This window comes from Callithrix jacchus, chromosome 13 (assembly GCF_049354715.1).
Source record: "Callithrix jacchus isolate 240 chromosome 13, calJac240_pri, whole genome shotgun sequence".
In the NCBI taxonomy this organism is placed as follows: Eukaryota; Metazoa; Chordata; class Mammalia; order Primates; family Cebidae; genus Callithrix; species Callithrix jacchus.
The window spans coordinates 114074850-114102634 of record NC_133514.1 but is presented as its reverse complement, the minus strand read 5'-3'; the positions used below and the strand labels follow the sequence as shown (position 1 = coordinate 114102634).

Below are 27785 nucleotides of genomic sequence, written 5' to 3'. Positions count from 1 at the left end.
GAGCACACATGTCACATGGTAGGAATAGAAGCAAAGAGAGTGAAGAGGGAGATGCCACAAACTTAATCAGATCTCACACAAACTCTTTTACTATTGCAATGACAGCATCAAGCTATAGGGGATTCATCCCCATGAACAAAATACCTCCCACTAGGCTCCATCTCCAATGCTGAGAATTACAACTCAGCCTGAGATTTGGGTGGGGACAACTATTCAAACTATATCACCCTCCCGGACAAACCAATCAAAAGCTCAGTGTCAGTTATTGGAGGAAACAAAATTAAGATCTCTTGTGTATATTTTTATCTTGCCTCATTAATAGTAGACACTGCAAAAATATAGTATACATACACACACACAGTCCGTCCGAATCCACGGTTTCAGTTTTAAGTACTATCTTCTGCCTTAGACATCAGGAATTTGGAAGGTATCCTCCACAGATAAGGGGGGATTATTGTAATACACTCTACTTGTAATATATACAGGTATACATGTGCACCTGTATGTCAATATTTATATGGGTGTACACTTCTATATCTGTATTTATCGATATCTATATTTTAAAAGGTTTAAGTAATCTACATTCATCATAAGAATACATTGTAAGATATGGAAACTATTTTATATCATTCCAGTCTAATGAAATAATCATGAATTTTTGTTATGTGAATCTGTGGTTGTTAAGGTATACCCAGTTATTCACAAAGCTTTGAAAAATAAAAGTTGTGAAAAGAAAAAGTTCACAACCATGTAGTTTGAAGGATATAGCAGCCAACACTTTGCAAAGTGACCCATTGTCTATAAATGACCCCATTTTTGCATTAATTTCCATCAGAAATAACATATTTCTATGAGTAGGGTTGTTTTAGCACATATATGTTCCATTGGAATTGTAGTAGTCTTTGGCAGAAATTGATTATTTTATTTTTGTTGATAAATTAATATGGTGAAAAAGAACTTAACCTTTTGGTAAAGTATGCACTTAATCAAATTTCATAACTGAAATGAATAAATTAGTACACATAAATTGTTTCATCTTTATTATCTCAATTTTCAAATATAAGCTTCTTATCACTCAAGTTAAATAGGAAAAAATAATCTGGCACTGAAAGATGTTAATTATTTATAAGGGTACACTTGTTTGCTGTTTCTCAGGAATGTCTCAGGTTTGTATAGACTTACATGAGGCATTATTTAAACTGTGACTTTATTCGTTGTTATGTTGAATGTTACAATTAATGCTCAAATAAGGTGTATATACTTCGGCAGATTAGATAACTTACTAAGAAACTTGTAATCTAAGATCTTAGTAAACAGGAAAGAATACTGAGTAAATACAACTTTTTTTAATGACAGAAAATCATTGCATGTATATGTTTTAATTTTTGTGCCCACTTATTTTTACAATGTACATTTTTTACATCTGTGGTGTTTGACATCCTTACATTCAGTGCCTGTCATAAAGCATTTTAAATTCTCTTGTTAAAGAACAAAAACGCATCGCCTTTAAAATGACACAAGTTTATGAGAACATATGACGAATGTGCAGAATAGACCTTTCAAGTGGACTTTTGCTCCTTTCTTCAGCTCACCAATGTGAAATAGATTCAATCTGAGAAAACAATGCTTGCTCCATCTTCCAAACACAAAATTGGTTGGAGCATTTTGAATGTCCAGGGATGACTTGAGGATCATATATCTCTGTCTCTAGAATAACATTCTCCTACTTTAATACCATTTACTTCATGCAAAATAATCTGGAAGATGTGGAATTACTGCTGGTTTGAAATGTTTCTCTGAAAGCTTTTTAAGCCTTTGAAGTCTTTATGTACATAGTTTTCAAACTTTGCAAGTTTCATGAGTTCAGGGATTCAGGGAAGAACATTTATTCTCTCAAAAAACAGGAAATGAACACTCAAAGAAAAGACTCAGTCGCTTATTCTTCATCTTAAGGATATCGGCTATTTGGTATTTCCTGGGGATTTAAATGAGTAATACCAATCTCATAATATTTTAGCATATTATAACCATCATTTCCTTGTAAAATTACTTGGAATAATGGTCTAGGGAAATCTTTCAATGTTCATTCAGACTGTTGGTGATGATGGGTGAGCTTAGCAAAGGCATTTTTTAAAAAACTGAAAAACAATGTTATTATATATATGTCTGGGTACTATTTGCTAATATATGGCTTTAAGTCAATGAGAAGACTCAGAGGGGTCTGGGCAAAGTAATTTAGAAGCCTTCTGGAAAGGATTCACCACTGTTGATGCCATCAAGAACATTCATGATTTATGAGAGGAGGTCAAAATATCAACTTTAACAGGCATTTGTAAGAAATTCATTCCAGAAGCAAGCACAGCTGAACCCGGGAAGGTCCAGCTCTGTGGGGGAGGAGTGTCCACCAAAGGAAAACTAACAAACAGAAATAACTTCATCACTAACAACTGGATGTCCACTCAGAGACCCAATGTGAAAGTCAGCAACTACAAAGATGACAGATGGATAAATCCACAAAGATGGGAAGAAACCAGTGCAAAAAGGCTGAAAATACCCGAATTCAGAATGCCTCTCCTTCTGCAAGGGACCACAACTCCTCACCAGCAAGGGAACAAGGCCTGATGGAGAATGAGTGTGATGAATTGTCAGAATCAGGCTTCAGAAGGTGGGTAATGAGAAATTTCTGTGAGCTAAAAGAACATGTTTTAACCCAATGCAAAGAAACTAAGAACCTTGAAAAAAGATTTGACAAAATGCTAACGAGAATAGACAATTTAGAGAGGAATATAAGTGAATTGATGGAGCTGAAAAACACAACATGAGAACTTCGTGAAGTATGCACAAGTTTTAACAGATGAATTGACCAACCAGAAGAAAGGATATCAGAGGTCAAAGACAAACTCAATGAAATAAAACGAGAAGACAAGATTAGAGAAAAAATGGTAGAAAGGAATGAGCAAAGTCTCCAAGAAATATGGGACTATGTGAAAAGATCTAATCTATGTTTGATAGGTGTACCTGGATGTGATGAAGAGAATGAGTCCAAGATGGAAAATACTCTTCAGGATATTATCCAGGAAAACTTTCCCAACCTAGCAAGGCAGACCAATATTCAACTCCAAGTAATAAAGAGAACACCACAAAGATACTCCTCAAGAAGAGCAACCCCAAGACACATAATCATCAGATTTACCAGGGTTGAAATGAAGGAGAAAATGTTAAGTGCAGCCAAAGAGAAAGGTCAGGTTACTCACAAAGGGAAGCTCATCAGGCTCACAGCAGATCTCTCTGCAGAAACCCTACAAGCCAGAAGAGAGTGGGGGCCAATATTCAACATCCTTAAAGAAAAGAACTTTCAACCCAGAATTTCATATCCAGCCAAACTAAGCTTCATAAGCGAAGGAAAAATAAAATCTTTTGTGAACATGCAAGTACTCAGAGATTTCATCACCATCAGGCCTGCTTTACAAGAGCTTCTGAAAGAAGCATTACACATAGAAAGGAACAACAAGTATCAGCCATTCTAAAAACATACCAAAAGGTAAAGAGCATCAACATAATGAATCTGCATCAACTAACGGGCAAAACAGCCAGCTAGCATTAAATGGCAGTATTAAATTCACACATATCAATATTAACCCTAAATTTAAATTGACTAAGTGCCCCAGTCAAAAGACATGGACAAGCCAATTGGATAAAAAGCCAAAGCCCATCAGTGTGCTGTATCCAGACCCATCTCACATGCAAGGATACACAAAGGCTCAAAATAAAGGGATGGAGGAAGATTTACCAACCAAATGGAGAGTAAAAAAAAAAAAAGCAGGAGCTGCAATTCTCATCTTTGATAAAATAGACTTTAAAGCAACAAAGATCAAAAGAGACAAAGAAGGAAATTACATAATGGTAGAAGGATCAACACAACAAGAAGAGCTAATGATCCTAAATATATATGCACCCAATACAGGAGCACCCAGATACATAAGGCAGGTTCTTAATGACTTACAAAGAGACTTAGACTCACACACAATAATAGTGGGAGACTTTAACACCTCATTGGCAATATTAGACAGATCAATGAGACAGAAAATTAACAAGGATATCCAGGACTTGAACTCAGACCTGGAACAAGCAAACCTGATAGACATTTACAGAACTCACCACCCCAAATCCACAGAATATACATTCTTCTCAGCACCACATCACACCTACTCTATAAGTGACCACATAAGTGGAAGTAAATCACTCCTCAGCAAATATATGGTATTTCACAGGTTTAAATGAAATATTGGTTGGCTGCCTGTTTGTTATCTTCCTCCCTTACTCCTTCTTGTCTCCATTGTTAACCACAATTACAGGCATAAAAGAGGTTTTGAATACCAATTTTTAGACTGCATTCCAGCCTGGGCAATAGAGCAAGACTCCGGTTCTCTCTCTCTCTTTCTCTTTTCTTTCTTATTTCCTTTCTTTCTTTCAAAAAAAAAAAGAGAGAGAGAGAGAGAAAAAAACTGCTACACAAGAGGGAAAGAAGATTTTTTCTATAGCTGGGAACACCCCATTCAGAACACCGCCAGCCCAGATCAGTTTGAACTGCTGAAGACGCTGGGCACCAGCTTCTTCGGGTGGGTGGTGCTGGTGAGGCACCAGGAGAACTGCGGCCACAATACCATGAAGATAATAATAAGCAGTAGGTGGTGAAGCTGAAGCAGGTCGAGCATGTCCTGAACGAGAAGCACATCCTGCAGGAGACAGACTTCTCTTTCTCGTCAAGCTCCGGTTCTCCTTCAGGGACAACTCCAGACTGTACCTGGTGATGGAGTACCTGCCGGGTGGGGATATGTTCTCCCACCTAAGGCGCGTCGGAAGGTTCAGAGAGCCCCATGCCTGTTTCTATGCTGACCAGATCGCCCTGGCCTTCCAGTACCTGGTGATGGAGTACCTGCCGGGTGGGGATATGTTCTCCCACCTAAGGCGCGTCGGAAGGTTCAGAGAGCCCCATGCCTGTTTCTATGCTGCCCAGATCGCCCTGGCCTTCCAGTACCTGGCACTAGCTCGACATCATCCACCACGACCTGAAGCCCAAGAACCTCCTTATCGACCAGCAGGGCTACCTGCAGGTGACTGACTTCGGTTTCGCCAAGCACGTGAGGGGCCGCACTTGGACCCTGTGCGGGACCCCCGAGTACCTGGCCCCCCGAGATCATCCTGAGCAAAGGCTACAAGGCCGTGGACTGGTGGGCCCTGGGGGTGCTCACCTACGAGATGGCTATGGGTTGCCCACCCTTCTATGACGACCAGCGGATTCAGATATGAGATCGTCTCTGGGAAGGTGCGGTTCCCCTCCCATGTCAGCTCTGACCTCAAGGACCTGCTGTGGAGCCTGCTGCAGGTGGACCTCATCAAGCACTTCGGGAACCTCCGGAATGGGGTCGGTGACATCAGGACCACAAATGTTTCGCCAAAACCAATTGGATCGCCATCTTTGAGAAGAAGGTGGTGGAAGCTTTCTTCATCCCGAAGTTTGCAGGCCCTCGGGATGCCAGTAACTTTGACAACTAGGAGGAGGAAGAGATCCAGATCTCCATCAACGAGAAGTGTGCCAACGAGTTTTCTGAGTTTTAGGGGTGTGCTGTGTCCCTCCCTCCCTCCCTCCCTCCCTCCCTCCCTCCCTGCCTCCTTCCTTCCTTCCTTCCTTCCTTCCTTCCTTCCTTCCTTCCTTCCTTCCTTCCTTCTTTCTTTCTTTCTTTCTTTCTTTCTTTCTTTCTTTCTTTTCTTTCTTTCATTTGGTGGGTGGGTGGCAGGGTTGGGCTGAACAGCCAGAGGGCCCCAGAGTCCCTTGCCTCTAGTTTCACCCCCCACCCCACCCTCCAGTTTCACCCCCCACCCCACCCTCCAGGGTTGGGGTAGCAGGAAGCCCAGATATTTAGAGGGACAGAAACACCAGCTGCTCCCTCACCCGCTATGCCTTCCTGGGCCCTCTGTGCTTCTCACATCCTCCTCCCACAGAGTCCCCCTTGCCCCAGCCCACTTTTACCTGTGTTTCTCAGCTCTATTCAGGCCAGGTCTTGCTGGTGTATGAAAGAGGGATTCAAACTTAATTCCAGCACCGAACAGCCACCACTTGCTAAGAGAGGATGAATGAAAAGCGCACCTGCGTTTCAGAGTAATCCTGCCTGGGAAGGAGAGAGGTTTAGTGCCATGTTCAGTGGGCTGCTTGCTAAAATTAAAAATTAAAAAAACAGAGTTCCTGTCCGGCAGAGAGCGCAGAGAGACGCAGAGCGCCGAGAGGTCCCACTGGGCCCTCCAGGCCCTCCAGCCCTGGGCTGGCCGGTGAGCTGGGGGGCCCCAGGACAGGCCGCGCCCTCTGCCCTTCAGACACTGGAGGCCTCCGCTGTGGCTGCGCGTTGGCCTGGCCAGGATCAGGCCTTGAAGCCGTGGTGAACCTCTGTACCCCACGCCCCTTTGGTGATTGATGGCGGCGGTGGCTTCTCCCAGCCAGCACCCCAGCCTGGACCCTGCTGGCCACTGGGTCTCCCAGCCCAAGCGTGCCCGGCCTCGACAGAGCCCCAGCTGAGCTGCCGGGATGCAACGCCTTTGGGAGGACCAGGAAACACAACACGGCGGCCGCTCGAATGCTGCGCAGCGGAGGCCGTTAGGTGGTAGAGGGCTTGGGAAGGCGGCCTAAGGACGCAGGGAGGTTCGGCTGCCTCTTTAGGCCACGGAGCCGTGCAGATCCGGGTCTCCAGTGACCACTCTGTCCCCATTGGGCGAGACCAACTCTGCCCCCAACGGACAAAGGCCTTAACAGGCCTGGGAGGTGAGCAAAGTTGCGAACGACGACGGGTGGAACAGTTACTGGCCATCGGGCCGTTAGTCTTCATAAAAAACTAAAAAAGACTGGCTGGATTGTTTCTGCTAATACAGGACAAAGTAGTAAATCCATATGATGGTTATTCAGAGAGAGCAAATGAGAGGGAAATGTGTTTCCGTATCTTCGGTGCCACTGGAATCTAACATATTTAATTGAGGTGAAAAAGAGATTGGTTTTACAGACTGCTTAAAAACGTATAACTCCCAAAAACTTCACTCTGTCACCCAGGCTGGAGGGCAGTGGCACAATCTCAGCTCACTGCAACCTCCGCTTCCCGGTTCAGTGATTCTCCTGCCTCAGCCTCCTGAGTAGCTAGGACTACAGGCGAACACCACCACACCCCGCTGACTTTTATATTTTTAGTAGAAACAGGGTTTTGCCAGATTGCTCAGGCTGGTCTCAAACTCCTGACCTCAAGTGATCCGCCCTCCTCAGCCTTCCAAAGTGCTGGGATTACAGGTGTGAGCCACCGTGCCCAGCCCATCCATTAACCATTTATTGTCTATGATGACATTAGTCAGGGTCCAGTCAGGAGACAGAAATCACACCAATCCTTTGAACAGGGGGAACATTTTAATGGAAAGAATTGTTTTTTTTTAAAATTTTCTCTTGCATTTTAGGTTTTGGGGTACATGTGCAGAACATGCAAGACAGTTGCACAGGTACACACATGGCAGTGTGTTTTGCTTCCTTTCTTCCCTTCACCCACATTTGGCATTTCTCCCCAGGCTATCCCTCCCCACCTCCCCCTCCCACTGGCCCTTCCCTTTTCCCCCCAATAGACCCCAGTGTTTAATACTCCCCTCCCTGGGTCCATGTGTTCTCGTTTTTTCATCACCCGCCTATGAGTGAGAATATGCGGTGTTTCATTTTCTGTTCTTGTGTCAGTTTGCTGAGAATGATGTTCTCCAGATTCATCCATGTCCCTACAAACGACACAAACTCATCATTTCTGATTGCTGCATAATATTCCATGGTGTATATGTGCCACATTTTCCCAATCCAGTCTGTCATCAATGGGCATTTGGGTTGATTCCAGGTCTTTGCTATTGTAAACAGTGCTGCAATGAACATTCGTGTGCCTGTGTCCTAGTAAAAGAGATGAACTAGTAAGTGGGGTAAAGCGCTCTCTAAAGAACATTGGAATAGCAGATGTAGGGAGCAGCTACTATCGTCAAGGCTGAGGAGGGTACTCAAGGAAGGAACCCACTTGAAAGAGGACAGCCTCTCACGATGAGCTTCAGACTGCATTTGAGATATGGCCGTGGCCCACTGGATGGTGAAGAATTTCACTGAGGTGCTTCATTCCCACTAGAATGCTGGTGAAACTCTCTGGAAGCACGTGCTGGGGTGCCAGCCAAACTCGCCAGGAGGTGTGCACCAGCACGTCTCCACAGGGAGCTGCCCAGCGGCCACTGTTCCATAGGAGCAGGAAGAAAAGTACAAGAACCCCAAAGAAATGCCCCTTCTTCTGATAGTGTCCCTGTGGTCCCTCTACTGACAAACCTTACTTCAGGCAAGAGAGAGTGCCTGCACGGGAACTGCCCTTTATAAAACCAGCAGATCTTGTGAGACTTACTTTGATGAGAACAGCACAGGAAAGACCTACCCCCATCATTCAATTACCTCCCACCGACTCCTTTCCATGACACATGGGAATTATGGGAGCTACAATTCAAGATGAGATCTGGGTAGGGACACATCCAAACTACATCATGGGATCTCATCCTGTTGCCCAGGCTGGTCTTGAATTCCTGGGCTTAGGCAATCCTCCTGCCTCAGCCTTCCAAAGTGCTGAAATTACAGGCATGAGCCACCACACCCAGCCTAATTATTTAGATAGCTCTAAAGGATTATTCCAGCTTCAGAACCTCTCACAGGGTAAGCAGAGGCCTCTATTGGGAATATCCCAACTTCTCCCTCTGCCCTGTTTTGCTTCCTTCTCTTCCTCAGGTGCTCTAAGAACACTCTCTAATAAAGTTCTAATAAAGATGCTAATCTGCATCTCAGAGTCTACTTCCCAGGGAATCTATCCTGTGGCAATATTTGCCCAGGATGCTACTGAACTGTTCTGAGCAGGGTAACAGGCATGGTTCCCCGCAGCCCTGTGACTGCCAAGTCTCTGGGCATCTGAAGTGAACTCTCTAAGTCTACAAAGTTCTAGCCTATTTCCTGTCTGCAATCTATATGGATGATCATCAATAAAACCTCAACCTTCTTTCTAATCACCTGTCCTGATGTTACTTGGGAGGGACACTTGTTAAATCACTAGGTTTCTCAAAAAAAAAAAAAAAAAAAAAAAAAAGGTAGAGAAGTTATGCTACTTGCTCATAAAAAAAGAAAGAAAGAAAGAAAAGAAATTGATTCCAAATCTCATGGATGAATTTGAGGAGTTCAAGACTTCAGTGGAGGAAGTAACTGAAGATGTGGTGGAAACAGCAAAATAATTAGAATTAGGAGTGTGACTAAATTTCTGAAATCTGATGATAAAATTTGGATGAATGAGGAGTTGTTTCTATTGATGAGAGATAGAGAAAAAAAGAAAAATCTAAAAGTGGACTCTATTCCTGGTGAAGAATCTGTGAACATCATTGAAATGACAAATGAATTTACAATATTGCAAAAACTTAGTTGATAAAGCAGCAGCAGAGTCTGAGGGATTGACTCACAATTTTGAAAAAAGTTCTATATAGTGGGTAAAATGCTATCAGACACCATTGCATTACTACCTAGAAATCTTTCCTGGAAGAGAGAATCATTCTGAGTATCAAACCTGTTGCCGTATTTTAAGGATTTTCCACAGCCACCAATACTTTCATCAATCTGACCCTGATTAGTCAAAGCCATCAACAGAGACCCTCCACCAGCAGAAAGACTATGACTTGTTGGATGCTTCAAGGATCTGGGAATTTGTGGTAATAAAGTATTTTTAAATTAAGGTATGTACTTTGGTTTTAAACATAATTCTCTTGCACATTTTTATATATAATAAAGTACAGTATAGTGCAAATGTAACTATTAGATATAATAAGAAATTTACAAACATGAGTCTCACTTTTTTTGTAATCCTTGCTTCACTGTGGTTTTCTGGAACTAAATGCACAGTATCTCTGAGGTTTGCTTGAATGTACTAATATGTATGTGTGTATATACATATATAGATTAATTTAACAGCTAATAAAACTAAAAGTTAGCAATAATGTTAAACATTCAAATTCAGTATGTTTGACAGCACAGGTATAATTTCTTCATTTAACATTCATCCAACATGTTTTGATAAACCAGATTTAAAATAAAAGGAGATGAGGCACAAGAAAAGATATTTTTCTAAAGAATACCTTATTCATAGATTTCTAATATAACTTGAGATTTTGGACTTTGATATCTAGGGCTTCAGCTCCCTAACAAAAGGTTATTGTTGCTTGGCTTTAAGAAATGTTATCATTATTTTTCCATTTCACATGGTAAGATGTGAATACAGGCCAGTGTCTATGACAGAAGAAGATACATTATACATGTGAGTTTCATTGCCAATGCTAATAGTGGTCATTGGTGAACTAAGATGTTTCAATATCATCCATTTCATTTAACAGCAATCACTGTGGCTATAGCATTGCTAATATGCCCTGAAAATCTGAGGTGTAAGATTAGAGTTTAATACAAACTAAGTAATAAATATTTTCACTAAATTGTTACTGAAAAATAGTAACATAATTTTTCCTAGAGTAGATATTTTACAGTATTTTTAATAAAATCATGAGTATTAATTAGAATTTCAAGAATGTGAACAATAAGTGTCTGCTTTTTCAAGCCCAGATTAAATACTCATATTGTATCATAGAATTCTTCTAATGCATAGACTTGAATGGATAATACATGGTATATTTTTATTGAGAACACAGACTAATGAATTTCCTCAAAATTCATAGCTGAAAAATTTAACTAAAAATTTCAAGTCCACCCTAAATGATACAATCAAGCCTTTTTATTAAAAGAGTATGAAGATGATTAATGTTAATTTGTCTTAATAAATTAGTTTATTTGTTAGTACACATTATAAGTTCAATATAACTATCAATCATTCAAACACTGGAGACTGTGAGAGGGGGAAAAAGGGAAGGGGTCCAGGGTTGAAAAACTAACTTTTGGGTACCGCGCTCACTACCTGGGGGACAGGGCCATTGGTATTCCAAATCTCAGCATCGTGCAATGCAGTAATGGAACAAATCTGCACATATACTCCTCAAATCTCAAATAAAATGGAAATTATTTTGAAAAGTATGAATGTCACCAGCTTAAAAAATAGACTCATTGATTAGTTATGAACTCAGCACTCTTCTAGGGTTATGGGATACATAAGGAACAAAGACAGATCAGCCTCTATTCTCAACAGTTTTCACTGCAGAGTCAGTTTGCATTAACAAAATAATGAAATTAATTATAAAATCACCACCATTCTTTTAAGTTTCCCATATTCATTCTCCTCTCTCCATCCCCATTAAATCTATCTACTATCATATGTTCTAATTCTAGTTTCAGCCAAGCAGATTTCCTTGTCCCTTTGCCCTGCCAGGTTTTAATCTGTCCCTCAAATGCTACTATGGTACCTGCCTGAAATATAAAATCATCAAAAGCTAGCAATGGTTAAACTCTTCAGTAGTTTCCTGTTATTCTGAAGAAAAAAAAAAAAAAAAAAAAAAACCCAAGTTTTGTTGCATGAAATACTAGGGCCTTCAGGACTACCTTTTCACCAGCTCTGGTCCTTTCTCACTGTTCATCCTCTATTTTCCACACAGATTATACAACTAAGTCCTTAACATGTCCAGGCCTTGAGGATTGACCTAGTTTCTTCTACCTGAAATTCTTAATCCTTCCTTATGGCTAATTTAGTGTTAGAAACTCGCTCCATGTTTGCATAGTTATTTTTCTGCTTCTCATATTATGCTGTAATTTGTATGAGTCCAGAGATGTGTCAATGATATTAATATTCTATCACCAGTCTATAGCTCAGTGCTTATGCTGGAGGGCCCCATGACTTCATTTCAGACATGAAATTGTGAATGTACTAATCGATATAATCATTCATGTTAATTTTATGGTAGAGGAGTTATTTGCTATTTTTAGTTTTTTAATCCCATTGAAATTTTTCTTCTCAAAATTATTTGTCATTTTGGATAACTTTTCAAGTACATAATAATACTGTTTTACAGCAGAGAAGAAAGCTACTCCAAACAATTCTCTTTTAAGCATACCCTGAAGTATTTGAAGCTCTAAACCATTTGGGTCATTTTAGCTCCAGCTCTCTAAGAATAGCGTTTACACTGCTAACACTTAATATTTTATCCCTGGAAAAAAAAAAAACAGAAAATGGAAAGTACAAAATGTATGTTTCCCCTGACTATAAATGAAAAATCATTTTCAGGAAACCTTTTGACATCTTTATTCAGCATTTTTTCCTAGATATTTGTCAAGGTTCGATAGTTTACAGTCTCTTTGTACTTGTCAGACTGAGTTACCTAACAGTAAGTCAATAATTTTATGGCTTTAAAAAAAGGACTAAATTAATGGACAAAGTACTGATTTAAAAATTTTTTCTAGCCTACTGCATAAAATACCACTAGATGTCAAAATAATTAAGACATACAGATTTAACAAAAATACATCTGACTTAGGAGTATGAGTTGCTATTATTCACAGTAATTTTAACAGCAATTTTATTTAACATATTCAAAGACTTATTTATAAATTCTAAAAGTAAGCAGAGAAACTGTTTATTTTTATTCATGCCAAATTGTGAAGCCTGTAGCTTACAAGATATAGGACTTGGGTGAATGTGTTTGTACCATTCACTTAAATGCATAAATATCCAATGGGTAAGTTAATTCTTAAATCAGGTTTTAGGCACATGGTTAAAAACTTTTAAGTGACAAAAGTAAAAAGAAAAAATTATAGTGTTTATTTTACACAGCACCAATTTATTGATTTATTTTTAATTAATTAATTAATTAATCATTTTTGAGACGGAGTTTCACTCTTGTTACCCAGGCTGGAGGGCAATGCTGCAATCTCGGCTCACCAAAACCTCTGCCTCCTGGGTTCAGGAAATTCTCCTGCCTCAGCTTCCTGAGTAGCTGGGATTACAGGCACGCACCACCACGCGCAGCTACTTTTTGTATTTTTAGTAGAGATGGGGTTTCACCATGTTGACCAGGATGGTCTCGATGTCTTGACCTCATGATTTACCCACTTCAGCCTCCCAAAGTGCTGGGATTACAGGCTTGAGCCACCGTGCCCGGCCAGGTATTTATTTTTATGGATATATTCGCTGATATATATTTATAGTTTAACAGCCATTTTCTTTCATCCTTTTAAAACGTCCATCATTGTCTTCTGGCTTCCATTCTTTAAAAATTCAGGTGTCACTGTTACTGTTTTTATGGTTTAAAAATACATAAATATGCTTTCTAATATTACATTGCTTTTTAAGTATTTCTTTTTGTTTTTTCAGCAATCATAGTGTGAAACACTTTCATGTAGCTTTATTTGTATGCCCACTGCTCATATTTGCAAAGCTTTTGCGTATGTGATTTGTTGCCTATATCTATTTTTTAAATTCTCAGGCATTGACTCTGCAAATATTGCTATTTATTTGTATTAATTCTCTCCATTTCTACTTAAATTCCTTGCTTTTTATTCTTTCTTTTTTATCATTGTTTTGAATACTTATTTTAGAGATTTCATCTTCACCTTGTCTTCCACCTTACTAGTCTTCTCATTCCTATTGAAGATAACAGCACTAGTATTTTTTTATTGCATTTTAGGTTTTGGGGTACATGTGAAGAACATGCAAGATAGTTGCATAGGTACACACATGGCAGTGTGATTTGCTGCCTTCCTCCCCTTCACCTATATCTGGCATTTCTCCCCATGCTATCTCTCCCCAACTCCCCACCCCCCCGCTGTCCCTCCCCTATTTCCCCTCAACAGACCCCAGTGTGTAGTGCTCCCCTCCCTGTGTCCATGTGTTCTCATTGTTCAACACCCACCGATGAGTGAGAACATGTGGTATTTCATTTTCTGTTCTTGTGTCAGTTTGCTGAGAATGATGTTCTCCAGGTTCATCCATGTCCCTACAAAGAATACGAACTTATCATTTTTGATTGCTGCATAATATTCCATGGTGTATATGAACAGCACTAGTATTTTAAGACCTTGTCTGATAACAGAGCCGAAACCAAAATATCCATGGGTCCTTTTCTAATGTCAGTTTGCTTTTTGTTTTGTTTTGTTTTCTTTCTGGTAGATTTCCCTTGTTTGGTCGGGTTTATTACCCTACCTTGTAATTTTTTAAGAGACATCAACAATTTGATAGTTGTCATTTGTACTGTATAGCTGGTATTTGAGAAATCGTGGGGGGCTGCAAATGAGATTACTTTCCTCCAGAAAGCGTCATGGCTTTCTCTGCTCTCATGGTTTCTTCAGGATTCTGATCCCTAAAGTCCTTGTTCACTAAATAGTTCTTTAATGTACTCAAATAACTTTTTGTTTGATACTTTTAATGCACTTTTATCTTTATTTTCTACTTTTTAAGATGTTTACAGAGGGGTATGAATCTTCTACAAGCAAATATATCATGGCCAAAAGCAGATGATTTTAAAAATGTACCCCTGTTAGATTGGTAAATAAGTAATATGAAAACATATAACAAAACTTTCTTTTCACTCTAAATGATTGTATGCAAATTGGTAAGAACCTTTGCTAATATATTTTAATAATATATTTAAAATTCAGAATTACAAATAATTTTAACTACCATTTCTTCTTTTTAGAAATTTATACTTCAAAAATCCCTGTTCAATGGTATAAAGATATATGTAAAGAGTTTTTAAAATGTAGTTACTGACATAAATACTGATTGATGCAGACTGTATGTTTATACAATATGTTATTAAAAATGAATAGAATGCTTATATCATTAAGTATGGAATTTGATCACTGGCTTATTTTCACAGTATCCAACTTACATAACACATAAAATCAAAAACATTTGATGGGGTAGGATATCTAAAGATTATTTGATAAGTATAAAAAAACTAAAATAGAACTCTTTCATACAGGCTACATAGACTTTAAAATTACATAATTCAGACACAAAAGCATTAATTTGATTTGCTCCAGGTGTTTCCAGTAGTTAATGACAAATTAAAATGCAAGTTAAATTTAATTTACTTGTTTTCCTCTACCACGTAACTCCTTTCTATTTCAACTTTCAATGGCTCTTTGAACTCTACATAATTATGCAGTATTAATTTGGTCTCTTTAGGGGAAATCATTTTCAAAAGATTAGATTAAATAACATTCATGTATAAGATGCACGGAAAGAAAAAATGATTACATTATTATCGACGGACAGTGTTGATTCCTTGCCAGTAGACTGGAATCCTTTCCTACTTATCTGGATTTTGCTATTCCTTTATTTCACTGTTTGCTCTCAATTAAACTTAGGCGAAGAAATAATACGGATATGGTAATTGATGTAGAAATAGGAAACATATTTTAGATAGCAAGTGAGGGAAGCATTTCATAGAGGTATGTCCTTAGCTGTTAGGAATTCATCTTTCTCAACGTTTCACATGATGATAAATAATATAGCTGCAAATCTTGAATTTGACTGAAATAAAAATTGATGCATATTTTGTGTAATAAAAATTGAAAGCATGAAGATATCATTGAAGTTTAATTTTCCTTCTTCTTTAAACATTGCTGCTAATAAGTATGTTGAATATTCCTTCTATACCAGAGGCTCAGTGCTTTCTGCCCACTACAGATTGTTAATAATTGATCAAGCAAATCTATCCATTCTAGAGCTGAATGAATTTTTAAAATCAGGGTTTAAAATGAATTTCATAGTCATATATATTATTTCCAGGTTTTCTCTTCTTTTGTGTTATTAACTGTAAAATGTTACCACTTTTTTTTTTAGGTAATAAAAGTCGGAGCTAATAGAGAAAAAAAGCCTTCAGCAGGGACAATGAGCAAATTAGATGCCTCTCTGCTCAGCGTGAGGTTTTTTCAGCTGCAAAAGTAAAATGAATCAACCACGGAATTACCCCAAGAAACTAATAGCTACTGCTGTAGTGGTAGAACATTAAATATCTGGGCAAATAAATTTTACATGTAAGTAACTTTATAAAATAGGTCAATATTAAATTGTAAATATAAAAATCAAATACAATTAAAATGATTAAAATAAGGTTGCTTAACTTGTAATTCACAGTTTACATAATTATATCATGGATAGGAAGATAGTTATGCATGATATTCTTTTTTTGGGGAGATGAATATTTATTCTTAAATGCATCAGAAGCATATGTATCATTTAAATAATTCCCACAAAGTGCTTCCTTGCCTGTCTTCTTATTAAAAAATATGTCTGTACTAGTACACTATTTTAAAGGTATTTGAAGTAGTTTTCACTTTGGATAAGTCATTACTGAGTTAAAATTGAGGCATTTGGGATTTCATTTTAGTACAGATAAATTTTACTTTTTTTCCTCATACTTTTCTTGTTTTCACTTACCCTAAAAGCTTCATTTTCATTTCAATCAAAATGACTTAGAAGAAATATGCTAGGAAATCTTTGTCTATTGCTGTATCCTAAATGGTATTGCCTAGGTTATCTTCCAGAGTTTTTGTACTTTGGGGTTTTACATTTAAGTTTTTAATCCATCTTGAGTTAATTTTTGTATATGGTGTAAGGAAGGAGTCCTGTTTTAATCTTCTGCATATGACTAGCCAGTTATGCCAGCACCATTTTTTGAATAGGAAATCCTTTCCCTATTGGTTGTTTTTGTCAAGTTTGTCAAAGATCAGATAGTTGTAGGTGTTCAGTTTTATTTCTGGGTTCTCTATTCCTTTCCATTGTTCTATGGGTCCGTTCTTGTTCCAGTACTATGCTGTTTTGGTTACTGCCGCCCTGTAGTATAGTTTGAAGTCAGGTAGTTTGATGCCTTCAGCTTTGTTTTTTTGCTTAGGATTGCCTTGGCTATTTGGGCTTTTAATTACATTTGAATTAAAAATTTTTTTTCTAGTTCTGTGAACAATGTAAATGGTAGTTTAATGATAACAGCATTGAATGTATAAATCTCTTTAGGCATTACGGCCTTTTTCACAGTACTGATTCTTCCTATCCATGAGCATGTAATGCTTTTCCATTTCCTTGTGTCATCTCTGATTTCTTTGAGCAGTGGTTTGTAGTTCTCTTTGTAGAGGCTTTTCGCCTCCATAGTTAGCGGTATTCCTAGGTATGTTATTCTTTTTGTGCCAATTGTGAATGGGGGTTCATTCCTGATTTGGCTCTTGGGTTGACTATTGTTGATATATAGACATGCTAGTGATTTTTGCACATTGATTTTGTATCCCGAGACTTTGCTGAAGTTGTTTATGAGCCTAAGAAGCTTTGGGACTAAGATTATGAGGCTTTCTAGGTATCATGTCATTTGCAAATATGGATAGTTTGACTTCCTCTCTTCTTATGTGAATGAACTTTATTTCTTTCACTTGCCAGATTGTCTGGGCTAGAATTTTTAATACTATGTTGAATAGGAATCATGAGAGAAGGCATCCTAATCATGTACTGGTTTTCAAGGGCAATGCTTCCAGCTTTTGCCTGTAATGTTCACTGTGGGTTTGTCAAAGGTGGACCTTATTATTTTGATGTATATTCCTTCAAAGCCTAGTTTGAGAGTTTTTAACATGAAGGTTTGTTAAATTTTATCAAAAGTCTTTTCTGCATCTGTGGTCTTTGTCTTTAGTTCTGTTTATGTGATGAATCAGATTTATTGATATGCCCCGAAAATCAATGTTGAACCAAACTTGCATTCAGGGAATGAAGCCTACTTGATTGTGTTGGATAAGCTTTTTGATGTGCTAATGGATTCAATTTGTCCGTGTTTTGTTGAGGATTTTTGCTTCAATGTTTACCAGAGATATTGGCCTGACATTGCCTTTTTTTGTTGTACCTATGTCAGGTTTTGGTATCAGAATGAGGCTGGCCCCATAGAATGCGTTAGGCAGGAGTCTCTCCTCCTCAGTGTTTTGGTACCGGCTCTTATTTGTACCTCCGGTAGAATTCAGCCATGAATCTAACTGGTCATGGGCTTATTTTGGTTGGAGGGATATTTATTACTGCCTCAGTCGCAGAACTCACTGCTAGTCTCTTCAGAGATTCAGTTTCTTCCTGGTTCAGTCTTGGGAGGGTGTATGTGTCCAGGAATTTATCCATTTCTTCTAGAATTTCTAGTTTATGTGCATCGAAGTATTCATAATATTCTTTATAGCTGTATTTCCGTGGGGTCAATGGTAATATCTCTCATGATTACTCATTATGTGTATTTCAATCTTCTCTCTTTTCTTCTTTATTGATGTAGCTAGTGGTCTATCTATTTTATTAATTTACTCAAAATACCAACTCCTGTATTCATTGGTCTTTTAAATGGCTTTTTGTGTCTCTTCTCCTTAAGTTCAGCTCTGATATTGGTTATTTCTTGTTTTCTGCTAGCTTTGGGGTTTGTTTGCTCTGGTTCTTTAGTTCTTTTAATTGTGAGTTGGGTTGTTACCTTGAGATCTTTCTAACTTTTTGATGTGGGCATTTAATGCTATTTTTGCTATTTAATGCTATAAACTTCCCTGTTAACACTGCCTTAGTGATTTCCCAAAGATTCTGGTATACTCTATCTTTGTTCTCCTTTGTTTCAAAAAACTTGATTTCTGTCTTAATTTCATTATTTACCCAAAAGTCATTCAGTAACAGGTTATTCAATTTCCATGTAATTGTATGGTTTTGAGCTAATTTCTTAGTCTTGATTTCTTTTTTTGATTGCACTATCGTCCAAGTTCTTTTGCATTTGCTGAGCAGTGTTTTACTTCCAATTGGGTAACTGATTTTAGAGTAAGTGTTAAAACTTTAAGATACATGATTACAAATTGTATGTGTGTAGTTTGGTATCTACAACACATGTATATATTTTCAATTGAGATATTTTGTTTGCTGTTTTCAAATCATTCAGAAATTTTACACAGAAAATTTTTACAAACATTAAATTTAAATAATTGTTTTTATATTCAAAGTGTATGTTAGAAGAGATATATACATGTATTGGCACATAATTTGACAATCCATTTATTGGACTACAAACAAAATGTTAAGTTCTTTTAAAAATGAAAAAAAAATGAGAAAAACAAAACAATCCACTATCACCAACAAGGAATGACAGTTTTTGTTGTTGTTGTTGTTTGTTTTTTGGTTATTTTTTGAGACAGAGTCTTGCTCTGTCGCCAGGCTGGAGCACAGTGGCGCAGTCTCAGCTCACTGCAACCTCCTCCTCCCAGGTTCAAGCGATGGAATGACAGTGTTATACTTAATCTTTTAATGAAAATGGATAAATTGCTTAACATTATGGCTGACGAATGATTGAAGAATGTCAAAAGAGTAAAGGAGCCACCTGGAAGGTCTCCCAATGGCTAAAGCAGGAGAATTTTGAGAAGAAATAAATAAAGTAGTATTGATGACAAAGTCACGAGTTCATACCTATATAAATCAATAATGAAATAAATATATAAGTTAGAAAAAATAAACAAATAGTTTATAAAGAATAATTCCAAATAATTTGTCTAGATACTCTACCCTTAGGAATATGGAAAACAAATTTTCACTTCTTAAGTGTGGGCTATACCTGATGACATCCTTTCTAAGAGTATAACATGGAAAGACAGAAAATGGGGTAATTTTATAGTAGACACACCTGACAAATACTGCCTCACTCAGGTGATCAGATTTAACATCCACAGTGCTAAGTCATGTTGACAGCGTGTATGTACTCTTGGTTTAATGTGAAGAGAGTGACACTTTACTTCTTTACTTCTGGTCTTCTTCCCCAAATTCCTTAGCCTCAGGCTGATTGTGAGACAAAGTCAGCAAATTCTAATTGAGGTGCATTCTACAAAACACCTGACTACTACTCCTCAAACCGTCAAGTTCTTCAGAAATAAAGAAGGTTTAAGAAATTATTACAGTCAAGATACATGGCAACTAAACGTGATGTGGTATCCTGTATGGGATACAGAAACTGAAAAAGTACATTATGTAAAATCCAAGGAAACCTGAATCAAGTATGGATGTTAATTAATAATAATATTCAATTTTGGTTCATTAGGTATGATAAATGTATTACAACAGGGGTCCAAAGTGGCTCCCGCCGGAGGTCGTGGCGCTTGCGAAGGCGAGGTCATGAGTTCAAGGCTAACCTGAGCAACCTTATAAGCTCAAACTGATTGTCAAAAAAAAAAATGTATTACAACAATGAAACATACTAACCACAGGATAACTTCCCAATCCATACTAAATGCCCAATAATTATTGTATATGAAAACTATTATGTTCATAACTTTACTTTAAATCTCTATGTGGTGATATTTTCTGGAAAGCATTTCTTGTCTATTCATTTACTCCTCACAAGAATTCTATAGTGTAGATATTTTTCATTTACCTTTGGGTAAAAAAGTAAAACATGATTTTTTTGCATCTTGCTTAACATCACTCAAGTCTTAGGTGGTAGAAATAGGACTTGAATTATATGATTACAAATTCTTTTCTGCAGCAACACAAACCATGAAATATCAACAGCACTGAGAACCTTGATAGCAGGCAATATCTTTGAATAATTAATTCACATTTCTAAGTGATATGTATAGCATTATATATTGTAATGAGTTTTAAATTATGTGTTGACAGGTATCTAAAGATGAAAATAGAGGTCAAGTATTTGGGTTCTGGGAGCAAATTGCCTAGACTCAAATCCCACTGTAACACTTTGCAGCTGAATGACCTGGCCGAAGTTGTCTGTGGTGTGTTTATTCTGTTCCTTAAAACATGATGCTATGGCAATATTTAAAAGGTTTGTTGAGAGAATTAAAATTAGTATACGTAAAGTGTTCACAACTATCCCAAGCCATGAAAAGTGTCCAGTAATTTTTAACTATTATTTATAAATACGTCTTAAAACACTTACCAAAAAGAGCCATCAAGATAATTTGGCACACTTAAGATTATCAATTGGGAATTGTAGCTAAAGGGCAATATAGCTGTTATGACAGATAAGGAAGGTGACTAAAAAACACAATTACAAAACGAAGCAGTCCAAACTGTAGCATGGTGTTATAAGCCCGATTTCACCTCATCAACAAACACAGCTTTTTGTATTTCATGGGGAGGAACAAAGAATCATCTGATTCGTTGTTGAAGTCAATATCCTTCCTGAAGTTTCAGAATGATTCTGTAGAGTAATATTTTGATCACAATCCGCATCCACTCGAAATTACTTAATGTGCTTTGATAGTGCCTTAGGTTAAAATTGATAATCTGTTATTTTCCATACATGGGTTTTTAGAAAATTTTAAGATTCTCAGAGATAGTTTGCATATAGTTAATTAAATTCTAATGGTATCTGCACAGTTTGTTACAGCTATTCAGTGTGCAATTATAGGAATTTTGGACAAAAACTGATATGCGTTTAGTGGATTAACCTTTCACACCCTGTCCAACAACAGGAGCCAAGCCTGCTAACTCAGACAGCATTTCCAGACCTCCCATGGAGTGCATATTCATGTACTGGTGCTTTCGTTTCTTTGAAATAGACTCCCAAAGTGGAATTTATGAAACAAAGGTACTAAGAATTTATAATTTTTATAACGGTGAGCCAAGGTAGTTTAGAAAACGATAGTTACTTTCACTGGCAATATTCAAGTGACATCGTTTTCTCTTTTTTATTGTATTTTTCCATTTTCTCTGCTCCCAATCCACAACCCAAATGTCAGCTAAAAATAATCATTTACATTTATTTGAACCTACATGCCATGGGTTACTAATTAGGTACATATGTTTTCTTAGATTATGGACCATTTAAATTGTCTGATTTCTGATCGCCACTTAATATTTTGTGTTTCTTTTTTCCTTATTTTGTTAATTTTTCTTCTTTTCTTTCTTTCTTCTTTCCATCCTTCCTCTTTTTTCCCCGTCTTTCTTTTTGCCTTATTATCTGTGTGATAAAGTTTTCATATATGCTGTAAATTGTAAACCCTTTGTTCACCAACTTTTCTTTCAATATTTTCACAGTCTGAATTTAACAATTTTAAACATGTATCTAAATATATTATATTTAACATTTATATCTATAAATCTGTTCCCATTTTTCTTATAAATTATGGGATTATAATAAATTATTCCTTTTATGCTTAAAAATATTCTCTGCACCTGGAAGTGCTTTATTTTTATAAAGCACTTAGAAAATTTTATTTTTATCATGTTATACCAAGAATTAACTTTGATAAATACTCTGAAGTTAAGATTTAACTTTGTTTTACTCTTGGCAACCAAATTTATCTGCAATATTTACTAGATACACTATTATTTAATCACTTATAAATAATAACAGGAAATAATCATATAATGATCAGGTAAGTTTCTGTATTTTTTATCTTGTTTTTTTTTAGTGAACTTCAGTGAGTTAAAATATAATTAATCTCTACTGGAATAAAAGCTTCCTTATTGTAAAATATTTACACATTTATTTGGGTAAGACTAATTCTGATAGTGAATGGTTTAGGTTCTCTGTGCCTCAGCGTGGATAAAACATCTCCCTCATAGGGATATTTTGAGGATTAAGTGAAACAATACATGATAGGGTTTGGAACAGTATTCAGCAGAAGGTAATACCAATGAAATAACATGTAATTGAAGATTTCGCTTACCATCTTTATGGGTCATTATTGGTGAATTTCATATTGATTTTTACCACTTCATGTTTAATTCTTGTGTATTTAGGAAAGGAGACTAAATTTTATTTCTGTTTTTAAACAAAATTTCTGCTATTATTCATTTTATAGTATTAATTTTTTCCAAAGTACATATTTTAAACTGTAATATTTCACTTGAGTACTGATTTGGTCACCTTGTATAGTTTTTCCACATTTTCCTTATGTTCAAAATATGGCTAACATTTTGTTTTTGCGATCTTCCCCTAAGTTTTACTTAAATTCTAAACACTTGCTTGCAGGGTACAGTCGTTTTTACTGTCAATGCAAAACACTACATGCCTCTCTTCCAATAATGGTTAGCAGAGGAAACGTACACATGCATGGTCAGTATTTCAATTTCCAAATATCTCTATCAAACGCTCTCTGCAATTAGCAAAGTACTATATGTCACAGAGTAGATGGGGAATGGAGAGTTTTCTAAATCTTCCACCTCTAATGCTTAGAGCACTGTTCTGTTTTACATATGAAGCTTTCCTACTGAATTTGAGATACAAAATGTAAGGCACTGTTAGGAATACTATTCATATAGAGTGAGGAAAACTAATTAAACTAGTAAAACACTTAGCTATTAAGGGTTTGATATGTGTGCAGAGATATTGTGAAACACAGCTTATGGGAATATTGATGCAATTTTATCTTCTTCCTTTTAGGTTAAGAGAGGTTGATTTTACTTTACAAGTTGTGTGTGTCTGTGTGTGTGTCAGTGTGTGTGTGTGTGTATGTGATTGTGACTGGTTATTTTACAGAAGAGAGCATTTCACACATTCATTGTGTTAATTGCAGGGATATAAAAAGGTGACAGTGTTAAAAGTCTGCAACAATTAAGTTGACTGGATAAGCTCCAAGGGAAGAGGAATAAGAACAAAAAAGCAATTTTAAACAATTTAAAAAGTCACAGTAATTGTGAATTTGCCAATGAAAAGAAACACATGTCTCTGTGAAAGTATTTAAAGAGCATGTTTTGTCCTCATTGTAACTAAAGTATAATAGTTATATGTAGCAAATGTCTGTGGACTAAGGGATTTCTCAGAAATGTTGCTCTAAAATGTCAGGTTATGGACAGAGCAAGCTGTGGAACACTCGTTTGTGTCATTCTCGTTTTTAAAAAACTGTATATCAAATAATCAAAGAATTTCATAAGCCAAAACCAAAAATATCCTGGAAAAAGTTTACTAAAAAATACTCCCCTAATTATAAATATTTGGGAGACACAACGGAGAGACTTGGAGAAAAGTCTCATTCTAGATTTTTGCCCGGCAAGTCTCCTATTCTTTGTGCAAAGAAGAGTGTGAAGGAGCGTCTATCAAGCATGGAATCTGACAGGGCAACTCTATTACTCTGGCCTAGATTTTTATTATCTTCTTTCCTTGGTGGGCTCCAGAGTGAACATAAATCATGAAAGGGGCTCAACGAGTTGGTGAGAAATCAGATTTTTTCAGCAGTATTTATTGCCATTCCAGTACTATGGAAATTGTATGTGTGTAACAGCAGATTGAATAGTTCTGCAGGGGTTAGAAGACATTGGTAAGTGACATATAATAAATTTTATAGGCACTTCCTTCTATAGATTTGAGATTCTCCTTTGAGACTCATTTAATTTCTTTCATAACATTTTTGCCTTAGTGAACTTGATAATTCTTTTCAGGAAAACGCAAAGTAAATAAAAATTGCATTGTCACAGAATTCATAACTTTAAGAATTTTAGATAGGAGAATGCTTCTAGATTGTATAGATGATTTTTGGACTGTTAGTAAGGCATTTATGCCTCCATTCAAAGCATTTCTGAACTGTATTTCACTTAGAAGTGCTGTTTATCTTTTTCTATTATCTGTTTTGCAGTTTGAGTTCCTACTGGATATCACATATTTTAATTAACATGATGTATGTTTGACAGGACCATCTTGTATCTTGTGATACATGCACTGTCACAGGAAAAGTTTCCAGGAAAAGGCAAGCCAGCGGCTTCACAGAAGATCAAAACAAAGAGACAAGGAGAAGCCAAATTAGGATTCTCTAGAGGGATAGAACTAATAGAAAACACACACACACACACACACGTTATATAATATGTATATTATATACATATTATATGTGTATATATAAATAAAGGGGAGTCTATTAAGGAGTATTAACTCACACAATCACAAGGCCCCACAATAGGCTGTCTGCAAGCTGAGGAGCAAGGAAGCCAGTCTGAGCCCCAAAGCTCAGAATAATTTGGAGTTCAATGTTCAAGGGCAGGAAGAATCCAGCACAGGAGAAATACGCCAATTGAGGCTTTTCACATTTTTCTGCCTGCTTCATATCCTAGTTGTTATGGCAGCTGATTAGATGGTGCCCACCCAGATTAAGGGTGGGTCTGCCTTTCCCAGCCCACTGACTCCAATGTTACTCTCCTTTGGCAACCCCCTCACAGACACACCCAGGATTAATACTTTGCATCCTTCAATCCAAGCAAGTTGATACTCAGTATTAACCACAACACTAAGCTTAATTGTTACTTTTTAGAAATGCTGATAACCAGAGATAAATAGAGCAACAAATGAATGATGACTCTGTGTTTTCCTTGTATATATAAAGATCAACAATAGCACTTAGGTCAGGACACCCACCTATTTTACAGATCATTACGGAAATAATACACTGCTTCAAAAATTGAGAAACATCCAGATTTATGTGAGAACCAAATTAATGTTTGAAAGCTTGGTTTGAGCTTGAAGATATAATTATAAATTATAATTCTGTGACAGTAATGTATAACAAATTTTACAGACATTTATGTAATTACTAAACAGAAAATCAATTCACCAATTCAACAAACTGAGCACGGTGTTACTTTTCTATTGCTTCTTTACCAAATAAGTACAAGGTTTGCAGTTTCAAACAACAGAAATTTAATTTTTTACAGTTCTGAGGTTCAGCAGTCTGAAACTGATCTTGTGAAGTAAAGTTATATCTTGGGGATATGGGTCTTGACAGGGCTGGTGTCTTTTGGGTATCTGAGGGTAAAATTTGCTTCCTTGCCTTTTCTCCTTCTAGGGAGCCTCTATTCCCTGCCTCCTAGTGGCTTCCTCCCGTCACTCCAACCTCTGTTTCCAGCCTTAGGACTCTTAATGTGACCCTGATGTTTTATCTTCCTTTCATGAGGACCCTTCTGATTTCTTTGAGTCCACTTGATAACTAAGGAAATACATGCATTGCAAGGTCCTTAAGTTAATCACAGCTGCAAAGTACCAATTATCATAAAAGGTCACAATCACTGTTCCCAGGGGTTAGATGTGAACATCCTGGGGTGGAGGGTCATTATTTTGTATGTCACAGACATCTCCTGTGTGTATAGTCCTGTACTAGTTACTAAATTGGATCAGACAGATGTCTTCTATTGTCAAAGGACCTATAATACATATAGAGAGACAGACTTATAATAGCATGAGAAGTGCAGAGACAGATGGGAGCTCTAGATAATCCTTGAGCATGAGAAGTCATAGCTACTATGGTGCTCTGGTAACATGAGGGGCTACGAGGGAACGCAAAAGGGAAGACTAGTGAAGGACAGGGAGTAGGAGATGAGCCTTGAGAAAAGGGACAGGTTGGCGAAAACGGGAGAGGAGCTTCCCAGAAAGAAATATGGGGAAGAAAGAGGAGTTTCCCGGGGAGATATATGGGGGTGGTGATGAAGGTTGGGTGACATGAAGGAGCTCATTGAGGTCAGGAGAAGCTAGTGTTTGTACAAGAAAATGAAGATTCTTGAGCCCCATGACACAAGTACCAGATTATACAAAACTATTTATATGAGGCTGAAAGAGTGGGTCGCAGCTCATCATTATCACCTAGGAAATTTTAATATCTCTGATGTCTAGATCCTACATTAGGTTTGCTTGACAAAAAGTGGGTCCTGATTATAGGCAGTGATTATATTAATAGCATTTAATTTGAATGCACATTCATGCTGAAGAGCACTCTGGATTCTTTTTTAAATTGTACTTTAGGTTCTGGGGTACATGTGCAGATCATGCAGGATTGTTGCACAGGTACATACATACATGGCAAAGTCGTTTACTGCTTCCATCCTCCCATCACCTATATCTGGCATTTCTCCTCATGTTATCTCTCCCTAACCTCCCCACCCCCCTGTTGTCCCTCCTCTAGTATCCCAACAGACCGCAGTGTCATCCTATATTAGTAATTTTTTTAGCTTTCAAAATTAAATTCATAACATTATAATTCTGAATTCCTATGTGTGCATATATTAAGAATCCAGTGATGTGAGTTTCATATGTGTGTGGCTACATATGAAATAGTATTCTAGGTGGCACATAAAGCAGTGGGTTCCATTTGCAAGATATATTTATATTTAAAGTCTTGTTAGAGATATTAACTAGCTCCAATGTTGCTGAAATTATTTCTCTAAATATCCTATACTTAATTGTCATGCTGGCCACTTTATTATAACTTTTAGTTGAAATAAATATATTATGATACATATCCACTGACTAATGTTGCCTTTCTGCTTTCCTGAATTCAAAGTTTGTGATTACTTCCACTAATGTATTTATTAATGTAACAAAGAACAAAAATAAGATAAATAAAATTTCTGTGAGCTTTACACGTCTAATGTACAATGACTATAAATCTGGTTTTAGGCACATGATAAAAAATATTTAAGTTGCAAAAGTATATTTCAGATTTAAGTATAAATCTGAAAAGTTAATGCTCAGATTTAAGAATAAATTTTTAATGACTTTGGCATTTTGGTCACAAAGTTAAATTATTGTACAGTTTTCACTATATCATCTTCCCTTTTGATGCTTCTAGAAACTTGTGTGAGGTCTGGTACTTCATGGATAGTCAAGTATTTATTTTTCTCTTCCTGAACTGTTTGTTGGATTTTATCAATTTTGTGAAATACAACACTTGACATTCCTAATTTTGTGTATTGTTTTTGTGTTTTCTATTTAATTTCTCTTCTTCTTATCCTTATGTTCTATTCCTGCTATATTTTTCTGTTTAACTTAGTGGGTTTTTGTGTGGTTGTTCCTTCTTG

The 27785-nt window shown here is 37.0% G+C and overlaps 1 protein-coding gene, 1 long non-coding RNA gene and 1 pseudogene across 2 annotated transcripts; 2 read left to right on the top strand and 1 right to left on the bottom strand.

The window, feature by feature from the left end:
• LOC128928086 (cAMP-dependent protein kinase catalytic subunit gamma-like) overlaps window positions 1–5619 on the top strand; it is a 51808-nt pseudogene extending 46189 nt beyond the window's left edge.
• LOC144578891 (uncharacterized) lies at window positions 4814–6875 on the bottom strand. The gene is made up of 2 exons (XM_078347001.1): window positions 6032–6875; window positions 4814–5552 (listed from the first exon to the last, which is right to left on the bottom strand). The coding sequence occupies exon 1, from the start codon at window positions 6858–6860 to the stop codon at window positions 6417–6419; it is 444 nt and encodes a 147-aa protein (XP_078203127.1). The 5' UTR covers window positions 6861–6875; the 3' UTR covers window positions 4814–5552; window positions 6032–6416.
• LOC100390435 (uncharacterized) lies at window positions 6656–22003 on the top strand. The gene is made up of 5 exons (XR_013525368.1): window positions 6656–7025; window positions 15852–16045; window positions 19817–20038; window positions 20661–20823; window positions 21476–22003. It is a non-coding gene; the product is annotated as an uncharacterized LOC100390435 (long non-coding RNA).
• Window positions 22004–27785: the final 5782 nt, after the last annotated feature.